Consider the following 15,323-nt stretch of genomic DNA (forward strand, 5'->3'; position numbering starts at 1 on the left):
ACCCCTTCACAGAGGGCACATCTGCCCACAAAGTAGTTCCTTTCAGTGCTGTGGAGTACTATTGCACTAAGTGCTTGTAGAGACAAAAATAATATTATACACCTCAGCCATTTTTTCTTACATTGACGAGGCTCCAGCAGCTTCCCAGTAACAGTTTTGAAAATAAAATACGCATTGACAGACCTATCCGCTTTGCCAACGCTTGTTTTAGGTCTCGTCTAGAGACCACTTTGCCTCGCCGCTTCTTGTTCTCTAGAAAATTCGTAATAAATATATACATAAATACAAATACTTTAGGTCAACTGTCTTTAACAGTTGGTCCGTTCAGGTGTTAGTCACAATTTCCTTCCCCCCACCATAGCATACAGCATGAGGCAGTGAGTCAGGCCACATCATCCACTGACTGTCCAGCACTGCGAGGGACGGCATTTTGCCTGATTACTTGTGCTCGGCCACCTGACAAGGAGTGCATTTCAGCGTCGGGGCTGGTGTACCTCTGCTGCTGGGCCACTCCTTTAGTTATATATATTTTTTATTCTTATTCAAGTGGGGGGCTTTTCACATTGGGAATAACAGTTACAACTAATTGTATGCATGCTAAGACCTGAGGTTTTGGCTTCCTTGGCAATGCTTGTGATTATTTATTTAGTCAACTACTAGACAGTGCAAAAACTTAGAGTGGGCTTAGAACAGGACCCTTGGTTAACATTGGATGGCCTTATTGTCACTCATTTGCTTTCTTGTTATTTGATGGCTTGCTTTCCCATTCCTCTGTTTATCCCTCCTTTGGAGCATAGCCTTTTTGTGACCCTTATGGTTGGTTGACTTGTATTCTTCCCCTGCTCACATTTAGGGAACTACATTTTAGGGCTCGTCCTATTAATCGCGCAAGCGAAAATAGGACGAGAGTATTGAGGGCAAAACAAGCTCTGAAACCACCAGGCGGATTACATCGAGTGCATGTGCTCGTGAACGCGCTTACCATTTGCTCCCGAGCCGCCTGCCTCCGAGAGCTTCACTTCAAAGGGATCCACTCCCCCGCCTTTGCACTTTTCACGGCTGCCAGGCCGTGTCTCGCATTTCTCTCCCCCCCCCCCTACAACATTCTTTATCTACTCCGCATATGCTTTACCTTCCCTCGCTCGCTCCCCCCCAGGCTCTTTTATCTACTTGTTCCTATTGCTGTCACAACATGCTTTTCTGCAACATTCAGCATGTGATTTGCGCTTTCACTTTCCAAACAGCCGGTCACTTCCGTCACATGTTTTTTTAACTAACTCATTTTATCTTTATCCCACTCCTTCCGAGATGTTGTTTATTTATTTATTTTTAATTAAAAAAGTGCCAGATCTGCTAATAATTACAGATGTTGAGCCATCGCCAAGGCTCGAACACTGGTCCCCAGCTCCACAGTTCTCTCTTCTCTCACCATGCTTGTTCTTTTTAAATTCAGTTGGGAGCACTTCACTTCACTTCCCATGCTCGCTAACACAGCAACACTGTCCTGTCCTTACTACATAGTGCCTTTGTAATGATGAGTGTGGGGGAGTCTCATGCTCCTTACAGTTGAATGAGGCATGCCTTTCGCCTTCCTATGCCTTGTTATGCTCCTCCCGCACTTTTCTTATTTGTTTATTTTACCTACGGCAGTGCTAACACTGCAGCAGAGCGCATGCACACACTACTTAAAAGACACATTAAACATAGATTGTGGAGGTGCTAAGTGGAGTCGCCCACTCAACAGATATGCTCAGGTCAGTTAAATTGTTGTAAGTTTCCAGCAGCTGAAACGTAGAGTGACCTCACAAACAGGCAGCTTCAGAACTTCCACTGTAAAATGCGGCTGCGCTTGAATTACTTGTTTATTTTTCTTTACTTTCTCAGGCTTTTTTAATTAAATATCGTCAGAAGGAAAAGAAGCTGGCATTAGCCCCAGTGTGGTGTGAATGTCCTTTCTTATATTAAAGATGCTGCTGGCCACCTGTCTCGGGTCCCACGGGCAGAACTGGGAGGGAAGGTGCCGCAGCTCTCATACCCAAGTGTGCTCCGAAGTGCGTGAACAGAGCTGCTGGGAGACAGGAACACACTGACAGAGCGAGGAAGTGGCCTGATGTAAAATGAAGTGCTTGGCCAGCAGATTTCAAGGAACTCAGACGAGAAAGTACATTCTTTCTGTACTTCCTATTTGGCTTTCAAGAAGCTACACGAGAGCCGGTTAAAGGTTGCCCAGAATGCCAAGGGTCCCGGAATTGACACAGTACAGTCTTCAATCTCGGACATCCCTGGTCTAACGCCCCAAACACCCCACATAGCACCCATAGCCTCCTAAAAGCCACCTGTTTGTTGCAGAATAGCTGTACGCAGGGCCATAGACTGCAGATGGTACTTGGCTCTCCGAGCTCTGCCCTCTGTTAGACTCGTTTTTTTGTGCCTTTCTGCCCCCTGTTAGACTGGTTTTTGTGCCCATCTGCCCTCTGTTAGACTAGTTTTTCCCTTTTTTTTCTGCCCTTCTGCCCCCTGTTAGACTCGTTTTTTTGGGCCCTTTTGCCCTTTGGTAGACTCGTTTTTCCCTTGTTTTTCTGCCCTTCTGCCCTCTGTTAGACTCGCTTTTTGTGCCTTTCTACCCTCTGCATCGCCACATCATCACTCAGCGCTACCCCAGCATCACTCGGCGCTACCCCAGCATCACTCGGCGCTACCCCAGCATCACCCAGCACCACCACATTATCACTCAGCACCACCACATTATCACCCAGCACCACCACATTATCACTCAGCACCACCACATTATCACTCAGCACCACCACATTATCACTCAGCACCACCACATTATCACCACAGCACCACTCAGCACCACCACAGCACCACTCAGCACCACCCCATTATCACTCAGCGCCACCCCATTATCACTCAGCACCACCCCATTATCACTCAGCGCCACCCCAGCATCATTCAGCACCACCACAGCACCACTCAGCACCACCACAGCAGCACAACAGCACCACCACAGCAGCACTCAGCACCACCACAGCATCACTCAGCACCACCACATTATCACTTGGCACCACCACAGCACCACTCGGCACCTCCACAGCACCACTCAGCACCACCAAAGCATCACTCAGCGCCACCAAAGCATCACTCAGCGCCACCAAAGCATCACTCAGCGCCACCAAAGCATCACTCAGCGCCACCAAAGCACCACTCAGCGCCACCTCAGCGCCACCTCAGCACCACTCAGCGCCACCTCAGCACCACTCAGCGCCACCACAGCACCACTCAGCGCCACCACAGCACCACTCAGCACCACTCAGCACCACTCAGCACCACTCGGCACCACTCGGCACCACTCAGCACCACTCAGCACCACTCAGCACCACTCAGCATCACTCAGCACCACCCCAGCATCACTCAGCACCACCCCAGCATCACTCAGCATCACTCAGCATCACTCAGCATCACTCAGCATCACTCAGCACCACCCCAGCAACACACCAGCACCACACCAGCACCACCCCAGCACCACTCAGCACCACCCCAGCACCAATCAGCACCACCTCAGCACCAATCAGCACCACCACAGCACCACCCAGCACCACCCAGCACCACCCAGCACCACCACAGCACCACCACAGCACCACTCAGAACCACCACAGCATCACTCAGCACCACCCCAGCACCACCCCAGCACCACCCCAGCACCACTCAGCACCACCCCAGCACCACCCCAGCACCACCCCAGCACCATCCCAGCATCACTCAGCACCACCCCAGCACCACCCCAGCACCATCCCAGCATCACTCAGCACCACCACAGCACCACCACAGCACCACTCAGAACCACCACAGCATCACTCAGCACCACCACAGCACCACTCAGAACCACCACAGCATCACTCAGCACCACCACAGCACCACCCCAGCATCACTCAGCACCACCCCAGCATCACTCAGCATCACTCAGCACCACCCCAGCACCACCCCAGCACCACCCCAGCACCACCCCAGCACCACCCCAGCACCACCCCAGCACCACCCCAGCACCACCCCAGCACCACCCCAGCACCACCCCAGCACCACTCAGCACCACCCCAGCACCACCCCAGCACCACCCCAGCACCACCCCAGCACCACCCCAGCACCACCCAGCACCATCCCAGCATCACTCAGCACCACCCCAGCACCACCCCAGCACCACCACAGCATCACTCCGCGCCACCCCAGCATCAATCTGCGCAACCATTCAACAACAACTGTTTCAAATATGTTCTCTCAATGTATCCAGCTTTATCACAAATGTCACCAAAAGATGTTAATATTTCACTTCTGTTCTTGGATTTTCGTCACAATAAAATACACTGAACATAATCTTCACAAAAGTTATTTACAAAAGTTTAAGCTATTGCCATTATAAATTACAATCACTTTTATTTAAGTATTAATTATTTAAAAAAATTAAGCCATTGTTTTTTTATTATCAATACATCTAAGTCACGTAAATACAACATATGTTGCATTACAAATGCTATAGGTGTTACATTTGCGAAAGTTATAACTATTGGCATTGTAAATGACAAAGCTATTAATTTAGCCATTTTCAAAACCAACACATAAATAAAAAAAATGTCATTTACAAGACCAATAGCTCAAACTTTCCTAATGCGAGACCTATTGCATTGCAAATGCTTGTTTACTTTGTTGTAGCAAAAATCTGCTAGTTTATCACCAAAATCTGTATTGGGGTAAATTCTTTGCTTTCACCAAATTTTGATCTAGCAGTGACTGTTTTGAAAAGTTCTCTGGCTGAACAAAGACAAAGCAGTGACCTATCAGGAAAAGGTTTCAAAATATTGGGGATGGCACACAATAAAAGTCTGCCCAGGTGAAGGAGAGAGCCTAAGATGGCGATGGAGGAAAAATATTGTGTTACAGAGTTAACATGGTGTCTTAATTCAGAGGGGCACAAACCTCTTCATTAGTGTAAGGACTGGACAAGGAAAGGGTTTGTTCAGACGGGCGGGCGTGCACGCACGCGCACACATACATGCACAAACACACACACACACTATAACCATGCACTTACTTTTCAAATCTTTTAAGATACATATTGCCATGAATAAATAAAGCAATGCAGTAAATGGCTATGTTGCTCAAGTAAGAAATTTCCAATAAAGGGAAACAAAACGGCAAATCCCTGTACTTGAAAACGTCTTTTGTGAGTTTAAAAATGACTCCAAAACTCTTTCCATATAAATTAAATTATAAAATATTCTGTTCCCATGTTACATACACGCAGTCTTCCTATGCAGGCACCCTTGAAAACATGTTGCACCACTAAATACCAAGCCTGCACCCGCTGCTCACATTATTTTCATGTCAGTCAGACCCCCTGAGGATTTTGCGATTTGCAAAAAAATCGCGAAATAGGCACATTTGAAAAAAATGCCATGATTTTTACAAAAGTGCCTGCAAAATATGTTTGAAAAAACTGCTGTACACCCTCTCATTACTGGCTCTGTGCTGCCACTGAGCCAGTAAAGAGAGGGTGATCAACAAGCCAGCAGGAGCAGAGGTGTTAAAGGCCTCTGCTGCCTGCCTTTGAAATTCAGCTAAAACCCCTCTGAGTAATTAGCCTTCCGCTTCTCACGTTTGGGTGCCCCCCTGCAGAATAACCCCTAACCTCCCATGTCTCCTATTGTTTTTTTTTACCCACCCTCAACCTTCTCTGCCGCCAAGAATAATGCAAGTATTGATGAAGCCATTATGTCTGGGTTTTTGTTTGAGGCAGTTAGTTTGTTAATAGCTGGACAACTTTGTGTTTGTTGTCACCAGCTGTACTAGAAAGAAAATCGAATAGTGAAACAACATGTTAGGCCACAGCACTGTGGAAGTGGTCCCCCTCTCCTGAACAGACTGCTTTATAAGATCAAAGCTGTGCCCTCAAAACAATGTTATGAAAAGGCATCAGCAGATGATGTTTGCATTGCAAGTGGTGAACTGCAAAGACATACAGATCAAAATATAGAAAAGCACATACAGCGGGAAATACACTACCTGATTTGGATGCTACTACACCTTGCCATTTTTATAATTGGGACGTGGCGGAAGTTCCGCTTGTTGCTTGCTCAGCTTGTGGCTTCAAAATGGAGCCGGGGTCTGATCCCCTGGCTAATACGGTTAGTCTGCCTGATAAGCAGGCTAAGGATTTTTTCTATTCAGGCTGCCCTGATCAATGCCAGCTCACTCAGGAAACACTATGTGGATGTTTTTGACCTCTTGGAAGACAACTCCCTTGATATGCTGTTTCTTACGGAGACATTGCTTGATCCCTCTTCTGATCCCATTGTCTCGCTGGCCATCCCAGTGGGCTATTAGATCTCTAGCGCGGACCGCCTGGGGGGCTGAGGGGGTGGCGTGGCTGTGGTCTATAAAAACAAATGGGATATTCGATTGGGGGGTACCATGGCTTGGGGCGGCTGTGAGGTTCTCGATTTTAACATCCGCTTTTCAGCCCACTTTACCTTGGGAGCTTCCGTGATCTATAGGCCCCCGAGCCCAGCGGGACTATTTATATAGACCTGTGGTGATGCCATTGTCTCTAGGGCGGTCAGATTTTCTTAGTAGAGGTGACGGAGGCTATTCAGGAGTGTCTAGACGCAGGCGGGAGAGCGGCATTCATTTTGCTGCATCGCTCCGCGCCGTTCGACGCGGTCCTGCACGATCTTCTGCTGGCCCGACTAGCAGGGATCGGTGTGATAGGGGCTGTCTGAGGCCGGGTAAGGTCTTTTTTGGAGGACCGTGTTGAGCAGATCTGGATTTTCCCTTGCTCCTCCTCCTCTCAGTTGATCACTACTAGTGTCCCGCAGGGCTCCGCCCTTAGCCCGCTCCTCTTCAATATCTATGTCACTCCATTGATATATTTGGCAGAGGAGCGTGGGGCTGAGGTGATGGCCTATGCGGATGACACCCAATTGCTCTTCACTTGGGATAAAGCAACAGACTCTCTCCTAGTGGCGCAACAATGCCTTGCACCACTTTTAATTGGTTAGCGGACGCACAGTTGAAATGTAATGAACAGAAGTCAGAGATTCTGGTATTTGGCAAATTCCCCTCCAATTTCGTAGAGCTACTGTGGCCACCTGATTTTCCTCTGCCATCTTCCACGGGCAAGCCCGCAAAGAATCTTGGGATATGGTTCGATGAGAGTCTCTCTTTCTCAACTGATATTAAGAAATTGGCCGGGTGCTTCTTGGGCCTCCTTAAGACTCTCGGGAACTTCTTCCTGCTTCTTCCACAAGCGATGAAAGAAAGTGACTTGTGCTCTGATTTTGTCACGTTGGACTACGCCAGTGCCCTCTTTGCTGGGCTACCTGCTGAAAAAACTACAAGTGGTTCAGAATACAGAGGCTAGACTGCTATTGGGCATTTTGGTGAGGGACAGCATGCCTCATCATTTGCGTTCCCTCCACTGGTTCCCCGTGGCGGACAGAGTCAAATTCAAATCTCTGGTCCTGGCCCATCGGGCTCTCCATGGATGTGGCCCTCTCTATCTTCAGAGACGCTTTTCTTTCTATGTCCCTTCGCAAGCTCATCAATCCATGTCCCTTCGCCTTGCCCGGGTCCCATGCTTCAAGCTTCAGAGGCTAGGGGGCAGCACTTTTGCTGTGAAGGCCAGTGTTGCCTGGAATGCTCTCCCCCTGAACCTACGTTCCATCCAGGATCCTGTGTTGTTTAAAAGGAAACTTAAGACTCATTTGTTTGCCTAAACATTCCTTCTCATTACCTCAGTGGCATCGCGCCGCGACACTCATGAGTAGCTGTGCGCGTTACAAGTGGACGTAGCATTAACAACATAAATGGCAATGTTTTCATTGTATTTTAAAAGAAAGCATGCGTGTGCCCACCTCTTTATTTTCTGAACAGAAATGCTGAAAATCCAGCCACACGTTATCAAACAGCCAAGTTGTTGGATCTTATTAATATTATTTCTTCTATTTATTAGTTTTTATCCCTATCCATAAAATGTATCTTCTATATTGGTTTAGTTTTTATTTTCCAGCTACGGTTTTGTTGGCTTGTCCCTTGTTGGCCCGTCCTCCGATATTATGGAATATGCCAATATGGAAGGTTCTATTTGACAGTTACGCTGGTCAGTTGAGGCGAATTGAGGTAGTGTCAGGAATTAAAAACGTATTCCCCTTCATCTGTGTGCAGTATTTATTTAGGAATATCGTACTACAACACTGGCGACGAGGACAACAAATGCACATACAAAGGTGACTAGCACAGTGTCTTTAAGGGAGGCTGAATCATCAGCAATCTGGTTCTAATACAAAAAAAAAACATGAATCAATTTTGTCGTGTCAGTAAAACAAAATACAGAGAAGAACACAAACTGGATTTCAATTACAACAGTATACTTGTCCAAGCATATTTCTGAGGCGTCTATTCAAAGGCTGACAGAGACTTAAGTCGCACAGGGATAGCTGCTTGCATCTAAAAATAGCAAAATGGACTCTTATTGACTGGCCTTTTCCTGCACTCTTAGAGGGACAGATTGATTTCATGCACTTGTAAACAAATATGGCGCATCTAAATTTGGTCTTCTTTATGTCCATTACGGTTATATTGGTTTCATTCTTATTCAATTAATTTGTCTCTAACGATACTCAGATAAAAAAGTAAGGTTTGATCTGTTTTATGTACATAGGAAACAAAATGATCTAACAGATGCACTTCTTACACAGATTAAAACGTTTCTGGTGAGCCTTCATTGAATTTATTGTTAGTTTATAGTTGTCTGGAGATCTAGATGCATTTTTTGTTATTAATAGGAGCCTACAATCATGGACTGTTTTAACTCTGAATTACAGGCTACCAGGCTGGCAACTAGAGCCAAATTTCGGGGGGGGGGGGGGCTGAAAAACATTTCAGGGGGGCTCCAAGAAGGGTTAAAAACACAACAAAAGCCTCATTAACAAGTAAATGGTATTTTAAAGACCTGTGAAGTACTCGGGTGCGGCTGCAATTAGAGGGTCACCAGCCCGAAGAAGATGTCTCAGCCGGGCTGACACACACTACGGGTAGGGGGGGAGGGAGCGAGTGGGTATCACGCGCTTGCAGGCTACGTCATGTCACAGCTGCAGTCCAGCCAAAGGATTACTTGAGGCACCATCACACATTGTGGAATGTAACCTTCCACCAAATGCCATGGACTTGACGGACAGCCCACCTACAAAGAATCAACATGATGTCTATAGGAGTGATGGGAGGGGACCAATTGCTTTGGAAATTGGGTATTTTTTCCCATTCTAAACTTCAATCTTTTGCAGCTGAACACTACCTTACATTATTTTTATTTTTCAAGAATTGATCAAAAAGCAATGTTGGCACTTTAGGCCCGGATTCTGTGCGATCATTATCAACCTCTCCACATTGGTTCCCCGGACACATTTTAGCACGTTATTCCTATCCTTTATATCGGAAAAAGCAAAGAAAAACATGTAAAACATGCAGAACATGGTGCTTTAAATATAAATGCAACACGTTATACCATATATCCAAATACAAAACCTGGGAGAGGAGGTATTTACCTTACTCAGAACATACCTCAGGGTGACGGTAAATACCTCACCCCAGTCCGAGCACCTTGTAATCAGGGCCACGGTGTCCCTGAAGCAGAACCTTCTGCCTGTTGTTAAAGGTACACTGACACGACATTCTCGGAACCACTCAATGGCGTGCAGGAAATAAACTGACAACTGACCTTTTTATCCAGTTTTCGACCAGCCATGCTTAGGGTTATTACTCTGTTATCTGACAGCTCCTGCGCCGTTATCTGAAGAAAGAAAACGAGAACCCAAACAATTTAATGTCACCAACGCAATGAAGCTTCATAGCAGATGGCTAGGTCAGGAAAACTGAATTAAAATAATGCAATTTGGTAGCACTACAGCAGCCCTGCGTGCAGTATGTTTTACATCAAATGTGCCTGCCTCGAACAGGACGTTGACAAGGTTTTGCTTTTTCTACATTGTAAACATTTCTAAAGGTATAGCACAGGTGATATTTCAAGTTTCGTAGCTTAGTTCACACCACAAATCCTGAGTGAATAAAAGAAACAATCTATGCTGAATCACCTCTTGTAGCTTCACTGAAAAATATGCTGTGTGATAATGTAATTACAAATAGACTGTAATAGACCTGGAGGCAGTGCACAACCCTGACAAATTTGTGTAGGGAATTCAACAGGGGATATAATGAGGCTGAAATATGACATGCATGTAAATGAAAACACATTTTATATGAAAACATTTACAGCATGGAAACTCATACTAAACTAGCACAGCACTAAAGGAAGTAAAGCTGTTAACAAGAGTTGGTTTGTCCAGGCACTTAAATGTACATAGGCTCTAGCGGTGGAGTTTCATATAAGCCGCCTCTTCTTCTAAGTGTCATAGTGATGTCTTGGTGCAACAAAGTTGACCAGAGTGGTAGCATTTGGCACCTTGGAGTGAGACGGGAAGTGTTCTTCTTGAAATTCTGACCATGAATGTCATTCACCAAAAGGCCAGGAGTAGCCGAAGTGACATCACATGCCATTTGACCTTTACATTCACCCACACACATGTTTACACAAAGACACACTCTCTCACCTAACCACACTCTCACTGTACTCAAACACATTCAAACACATTTTTTTTTACTTATCTCCGCTGCCAAGGAGGGTCATATTCCAGCTAATTGTACCCCATTTTATATTACACTATTAGTGAATATTATATTGTTATTCACTATTAGTGTAATAAAAAACAATTTGACAAAAAGCAAAGAGATTGGACCTAACCGATGTCCATAAAGACGAGCTGTCCCTGAGTTTGCTGCCTCTGAGACCAGGGGTCGCACATGCAGTGCCTGGGGTTGAAAGGGGCAAGACAGGGGTCGCAGCTGCGACACCTCGTGACACCTAAATGAAATTCATGATTTGAGCGGGGGAGGCAAGAAGCTAGCAGGGATACTTGAAGCTGCATTATTACAGCACTAGAGGCCAATGGGATACTGTTGTTTCTACCGCGTTGTGAAAAACTGGCAGTTGAATGAAATTCAAGTTACTTTTTCTACTTTTGCAAGAAGGTGAGCAGGAATGGGTGACAAAGAGCTGATGTCAACAGTACCAACTGTTTGAAGTTGAAGGGGTCTAAGACAGAGCAGGATTTGCTAAAAAAAGACTGGAGACTAAAAGGGGAAAATGTCGTGCTAAATTGTGCTTATTGGCATACCCAAGGTCGAGGGAGACTGGGAGGACTGCTTGCCATTAGTCTGAACCACTGTCAGTCATCCCAGCCCCTCGTTTTTGCCCACTGCGCTACTGAAGACAGAAGCCCAGCCTATGCAAATCAATATTGACTCTAATGTTCATGGGAACAATGGACTGTCAAGAGAGGCCACCCCAGAAGGGAATGCAAGTAACCCTATAGATCACAGGTAGAAGCATGCAATGCAGGGAATGCTATTGTGCACTTAGGAATAGGTAAAAAGACTCAAGATACTGCAGAGTGCCTCATCAGTGCTTGGAATTCATCAGATTATGCATCTGTAACTATTTAATTAGACTAATTACCTTACCCATAGACACAAACATAATCAGGTGTATAGAGACAAATATGTATTCCTGAAAGGATAGCTGAATCCGATTTGAAACCCTAACTAGACATTTTTCAAGATAGGAACTGTGCACTCAATGTTGCGCTAACACTCCCTGAAATCATGATTTCTTGCCTTTCTGATTCAGGGCCTACACTATACAGCAGACCACTGCAAAGAAAATGTATGTCTGATATAGAACCTGCAAGTTCTAGAAATACAATATTGGGACCAAGATGAGCTTTTTTTTATCTTATCAGCAAAATAGGCGAAACACAAATGTACCGTACTCAGCTTTTCTGGTGAACATTTATAAACAGCATTAAAAGCAGCTTGCACTCCTGTTTAGAAACTTACATGAAAAAGCGGCCACCTATTTTCAAAATTTAAATGAAACAATAGAAAATTATGTTTCAAATTATTCTGTATACTATCAATGGAAAATTTCGAATTTGTTTTTCAGAACTTTATACAGATTCAAATTCACCTAATTTCATGAGAACTAAAAAGGAAGTATCCTAATTTATTCAAACAATGTTTATCCTAAATTATCTGATGAAGCTTTATATACTTCAAATGCACAATTCCTTGAGTAAGGATTCAATTTTGTTCTAAAACCTCCTTAATGGTAGGGCACCAGCTTAATACTAGAAAACAATATTACATAACGTTGCATATATTTTCAAGACGTGGGGTCTTATTACGAGAGGTCCTGGAGCGGCTGAACGCTATGGAGTGCTGGCTCGTCAGGATGGAGAAGAACCTGGACCTGCTCCGAGGACAAATAGACAATGCCCTCTTCTAGTACTTTAAAAAAAATGTTTTGATGGAAGGGACTAGTTGTGGATGGAGAGGGTGGGAAGGGAGTGGAGACACTGTTTTGTATTCGTTGGACATTTTTGGACATTGGTGGTTGGGTCAATTTGTTTGGGGAGATGGGTAGACCTGTTGTGGGTGGAGAGGATGCCTTTGTTTGTAAAAAAAAAAAAAAGGGGTAAATTATTCTAATTCATCGAAATGTATGTTTGAAGTCGTTTTTTTGTGTTTTACTTTCACTTTGCACTGTTGACTTTAGTTTTTATGCAACCTGTTTATCTGCTTGTAGGAGTGGATGATACCGCTTAGTTATAGGCAGTTATACCTCTCTAATTATCTTGTCCATTACAGAGGATCCTGCCATGACCTATATTGTCTACAACAACCTAGATACATGATTACTTGAATTAGAAGTTAGTTACTTACTAACTTAGCTAGTTTACTTCACTCCATAGTTGTCTTACCTGAATATAGATTAAGCAATAATAGGGAAGGCATCACAACTTCACAAGCGATGACCCACTCCCACCCAGGTGAACTCCAACTGTAGGTTTGATCAGAGGGATTGTCCATTGCAGGCAACTAGATGCTCACAGTAGCTTGGGCAGAGAGTTGCATTCCTACATGTTTTGTGAGCACCAAATGTCGTACCAATTTGTGGGCAGTAAAGAAATTAGTATTTTATTTCCCTGTTCCATCCAAGAGTGCTTTCACTTTTTAAAACTGAAATCTACACTTGAATGTGTGTGTGTCTAACTTAAAAAAAGTGGTCTCCCTATTCAAATGTAAGTCTCACAGATGGCCTATAGTACACATCTTTTAAGCTCTCTGAATCATGAATAATGCATATTTCTATTCATTACTGCTTTTACTAGTTGTAAGTCTGAGTTTAAAAAACTTAGTGAACAGGCTCATAAGTAAAAACATTCACTTTAAAATGGTTAAGCCTATAAAATTGAAGAATCTTTGATGAAAAAAATAAATGTTGCCTAACAAAGTGCTACCAGGGTTCACATTATCGCTTTGCAGGTACTTACATATAATTTAAACAGCTTTGAATTCAGATGGGTGCTCTATAGGTAAACATTTTAATTTTTTTTTTTGAAATTCTTAGTACATTGAACCCAGAAGGTGCTATACCCATCATGTGTGATATTTTAGGCAAGGCCAATGGAATTATGAGTTTTTGCATTAGTATCAGTTTGCCACATCTGTCCTCTAATCCACCATCTGCTGCAAAAGGTGCAGATATTGACAAATAATATTTGTATTTTAGCTCAAACGGAAACAAGCAACATATGCTGCATCGCAGTGGAAAGCTATTCGCAAAGGTTGACTGGTCACCTTTTAGTTGCTTATTGAAGTATTTGGGTGCTATAGTGGCACTAATGAGGTGAAACTCTTGCTCAGTGTTAACGTGTAAAAATGGATACATCAATTAAGTAATACAATCACAAAATGCTGTTTAGTTTGCCTTTTCCTTCCACATAATTTACCCAGCACTGCCACCTAATTTAGTCGACCTCTGTTGCATAATTTTAGTGACCCTGATTTTAGGCAACAGACTTCATCGGACTGAAGTGTGTGCCCCCCTGGCGGGCCGTGATTGCATTTTCAAGAGGGCACAAATGTCTCAGCATGCAGTTGGGACCAAGGTCTAGAGAAGAAGTGGTCTGCCGATGTTTGTAAATAAATATGGCTAGGAAGTGCGCCTTGCTAATTCTGTGCACTTCTAGACAGGGATAGCTTTATCACTGGTGCTGCCAGGTGGGATAACCTTTTTTGGCGTCCCCCAAAATGTCCCCCCCTCCTCCGATTCTCACTACTAATCTCAAAGGGCCACCTTCCTCTTCTCCATAGCCCCACTCTATCATGAATTTAATTTCTTTTGTAATGCTACTCATACCAATGTCTGGTGTCAGAGCACAATCACACACATTATGCAGAGAAAACTGATTATATAAGTGTGTAACTCAGTGTATAGGAAATGGTACATAGGAAACGAGGACTATAAGGGGTAAGAGTCCCATTGATAGGCAGTATATTTTAAGAGTGTTGATCTGGAGGAGCAAAAGCTCAGGGTTCAAAATGTAACACAGTGGTCGGAGTTGGCTTTACTGATAAAGAGTTAATTTTCACACAAAAAAAAACCTTTTGGCAAGCTTAGGATGACAAGAAACGGGGGAAAAACATAAGGTTCTAAACCTATGCCTTGCAAGTTGCATGCAGCACTGTAATCCTAGTCAATAGCTCACTTTACTAAATGAGAAGAATGTAACTTAGGAACTGCAAATATCTAGAATACAATTCTGCGATCAGCATGTTGTGCATGCTTTGCAGCAGGCACATTAACCCTCCATGCCACTTCATGATGAGTCAAAACTTCCACTGGACAAAACTCAAATCTCACCCGAAAGTTCATTAATCACCAGAGTCATGTGGACAGTTTTATCACTTCCTAAAAATTGATGGGCACACATGGAACTCTGTATCAGGTGCCTTCAACCCCATAAATATTCCTAAATGCAGCGTTGCCAGGTACAGCTGCACCAGTTACGCAGCCCTAAAGCGACAGTGCTCCTAGACTGTCTCCCTTTACATATGTTAAGGGCAGTTGACAGGGTGGGAGATGAGGCTGAAGAAGCGGATTGTCTCTCATTCAGAAGCAGAAGGCCCACACCCCTAAGTGTCGGAGAAATGGGGCCATTAGTCCTTCAAAGGATCAGAGACATGGGTGAAAGAGGAAGGGAAAATGTATTTTTTTTTATACACAAAATGCCGATGAGACAGTGGGGACTGCATTTATCATTTGTTCTTCAGGTTCAGTGGCACCATGTTCCAGGCATAAGAAGGGGCCCAAAGCA

The 15,323-nt window shown here is 44.4% G+C and overlaps 1 protein-coding gene across 1 annotated transcript in view; it reads right to left on the reverse strand.

Annotated features, from left to right (window-relative positions):
• CPNE2 (copine 2) overlaps positions 1-15,323 on the reverse strand; it is a 917,381-nt gene that overhangs the window by 438,373 nt on the left and 463,685 nt on the right. The window contains exon 5 of the mRNA XM_078671428.1: positions 9,767-9,838. Within this exon, the coding sequence (XP_078527554.1) occupies positions 9,767-9,838 (72 nt within the window). The remainder of the gene's footprint in view (positions 1-9,766; positions 9,839-15,323) is intronic.

This window comes from Lissotriton helveticus, chromosome 12, assembly GCF_964261635.1.
Source record: "Lissotriton helveticus chromosome 12, aLisHel1.1, whole genome shotgun sequence".
Classification (NCBI taxonomy): domain Eukaryota; kingdom Metazoa; phylum Chordata; class Amphibia; order Caudata; family Salamandridae; genus Lissotriton; species Lissotriton helveticus.